General features: G+C 32.6%; 1 protein-coding gene across 1 annotated transcript; it reads left to right on the top strand.

Annotated features, from left to right (window-relative positions):
* The first annotated feature begins 315 nt into the window (after positions 1 to 315).
* LOC120149377 (profilin-1-like) lies at positions 316 to 2,045 on the top strand. Its single transcript, XM_039162172.1, has 3 exons — positions 316 to 503; positions 1,057 to 1,194; positions 1,701 to 2,045. Exons 1-3 carry the CDS (start codon positions 381 to 383, stop codon positions 1,833 to 1,835), a joined length of 396 nt encoding a protein of 131 aa, XP_039018103.1. The 5' UTR covers positions 316 to 380; the 3' UTR covers positions 1,836 to 2,045.
* The last annotated feature ends 1,134 nt before the right edge of the window (positions 2,046 to 3,179 follow it).

Genomic DNA, 3,179 nt, shown 5'->3' with positions numbered 1-3,179 from the left:
GACTAAATTAAAAGAATATAAGCAACATGGAACAATTTTATAATTATACCAAAATATTTTTAACTGTCACGTCACCTGTTCCGTTAATTGTTAATTTGATTAAAATATTTAAATAGTTTGATGGTATGTTTGATCAAATTGAAACATTTCTGGTCAAAATGAGTTTTAACCATAGTTAAGTGGTTAGTCGTGGAGTTTACCCTAAAACATATTATTGATTCCGACCCGACCCAATTGAAAAGCCCAAAAAAGAAAAAAAAGAGAAGGCCGTCGTAGATCTAGCTGTTTCAACTTGAACGCTATATTTGTGCGTCTAAGCTCTATCTTGTCTGCTCCTCAGTCAAACTACCTTTTCTCCTTTGAAACATTTTCACAGGAAGATGTCGTGGCAAGCGTACGTTGATGATCACTTGATGTGCGAAATCGAAGGAAACCATCTCACCGCCGCCGCCATCATCGGCCATGACGGCAGCGTTTGGGCCCAGAGCGACAGTTTCCCTCAGGTCTTTTTCTTTTCCTCTAGTCTTGTTTTTTCGTTTACTTTCTCTTTCTTTGATTTTGATTTTCCAGTTAAAAAGATTGATTCTGCTTTGAGTTTGGGATCTGAATCTTATCATTGATTTATCTTTTGCATTCTTTTTTCGCTGATCTGATTTGGTCCTAAACGATTGATTCACTCTTGATGGACTTAGATTTTGTGGTTTTTATGTTCGTCAAAGTTGGGATTTTTTTATGATTGGTTTGTTTATTTGAATGAATTGTTGACAGATTTTGCCCTTTCATGATTGGGAAATCTGTATTATTTGTGGGTTCGTTTATTTGTAGTTTTTGAATCAAATGAAATGAAGATATGCTAATGGATCTTCATATGGCCTCAACTTTATAGATGATGATAATAGATGTAATTAAAGGATGAAATGTTTTTACCACGACTCCTACTGTTTGTTTCAGTTTTAAAGCTGTTTTACTGGTTTAAACAGTGGGATCTTATGTTTTTTACTCTCTTTTTCTGATCAAGGATTTGCTTATTGCTTCTCGGTTTTATCTTTATTTCAGTTCAAGCCCGAAGAAATTAGTGCCATCATGAATGACTTTAATGAACCTGGATCACTGGCTCCGACCGGATTGCACCTCGGTGGCATGAAATACATGGTGATCCAAGGTGAGCCTGGAGCTGTTATTCGAGGGAAGAAGGTGATGCTCTCCGGCTTTTATTGGTTTCACTTTTCTATAACACTGAAAAACCTCATTTGCACATGCGGTCTTACAAGAAATCGTCTTTATGCTTTTACATTTTGTTCGGATTGTAATTCTGGTTCAACATTTAGTATGATAACAATTATAAAATGAAGATTTCATCCATATTGCCTGAACCATTATTGGTGAAAACCCGAAACTTCACTTTCAAACTTATGCAACACTTAAACGTATTACAAAGTGATATCATTGATGATTAGCTATCCGAGTTAAAACATTGATGCCATACTTTCATGCCTACTCAATATGCACTTGTTTTCGATGTTACGCTTTTTGTATACATCTGTTATTTGAAGCCTTCCTGCTCTGATGTTTTTTAGGGAGTGTCTGTGATATACAATACGATACTGTGTAACCATTCTATTTATTCGGTCACCTATCGCAGAAATTTTTGTTTTCTCTGTCATGGTTGTATTCCAAGCTTATTGACATTTTAATTTCAGGGAACTGGAGGTGTTACAGTTAAAAAGACCATTATGGCCTTGATCATCGGCATCTATGATGAGCCAATGACTCCCGGCCAGTGCAATGTGGTTGTTGAGAGGCTCGGCGATTATCTCAACGATCAGGGTTATTGATTCTCTTTGGTGTGGACTTATTTGTGATTCTTATTGGCTTTTCTATACCAAAAAAATTCATGGTATTACTAGTATTTACAATCATGGGAACATTTTTCGAAATTGAAATGCTTGGTGTTTGTATTTTGTTTGATGGGCACTATCAAGATTGTTGAGTGAGGTACTTTGTCTTGCATTTACAGTGGAGATTCTACTTTTTGTTTTTAATTTATTTGATAAAAAATGTTTATTTGATTTGTGTTTTACTTTCTCTGTTAAAACAAACTTAGTTTGCGAACGTATTTCAAATATAACACAACAAAAATAGCATAACGTGAACTTACAAGAATTTATATAATAAGATTTATATCAATTTCATTTTGTGTTTTTACAAGAAATGTATTTATATAAATATGGATAAATTATACGTGTAGCATTTTAAAGTATTGCTTTTGTTTTGTTTTGGAATTCAAATTTTATTTTTTTTTTCAAAATCATAAGAAAATAATAAAATTATTGGCATGATATTTTTTTTATTTTTCATTGATGACATGTTGTTTTACAATGATATGTCAACATCATTATTTTATGGTGATATACTAATATCATTGTTAAGTTTTTAATGGTGGGATATCAAAGTGAAATTTAAATTAAATATTAGATATTGTTTTGAAAAAAATATAAAATTTGGGTTTCGAAATGGAATAAAAGTAATAGTTTAAACACTAAATGTGTAGTTCATCCTATAAATATTTGTGTTTTTACGACAAATGTATTTATACAAATAGAGATCTCAGTATTGGGAATGTAGATGGTTGGATGAACGTGCTAATGAATGTAATTTGAAGATAAATCATCTAACTTTTAAGCGTTATTTTTTTTCTCATCTAACCATAATTTTTTCATAACTTTCTTTTTTAGACACGGAGTTGCTTATTGTCCACCTAAATTTATTTAGGGATGGAAATCCAACTTGAGATCAACAGATTTTGATCCGACCTAATTCGATAGGGTCAGATTTTCTTTTAAAGAAAATTTCGGATTCGGGTGGAGGATAAAAAAACTTCAACTCGACCTGATCTGGGGTAATAATGTAATTTTATTTAAAAAATTATTATTATTTTAATTAAGTCCTTATTTTATTACAGATTGGGTCGAGTCAGGTCAGGTCGGAGTCTGATGGAGGATATATATTTTTCGGGTCGGATCGAATCAGATGGAGGATATATAATTTTTGGGTCAGGTAAGATTCAAGTACTTCTAGAACCTTGAAGTAAACCTTGGGTCTCTATCAGATACTATCGATATGGACATTCCATGTAGCCTAACTATCTCTTTTACATACAATTTCGCATATTTATCCAT

The sequence above is a fragment of the Hibiscus syriacus genome, unplaced genomic scaffold (genome assembly GCF_006381635.1).
Source record: "Hibiscus syriacus cultivar Baekdansim isolate YM2019G1 unplaced genomic scaffold, ASM638163v2 tig00111002_pilon, whole genome shotgun sequence".
Taxonomy (NCBI): Eukaryota; Viridiplantae; Streptophyta; class Magnoliopsida; order Malvales; family Malvaceae; genus Hibiscus; species Hibiscus syriacus.
Note: the sequence above shows the minus strand (reverse complement) of the source record. Positions and strands in the feature narration are given on the sequence as shown.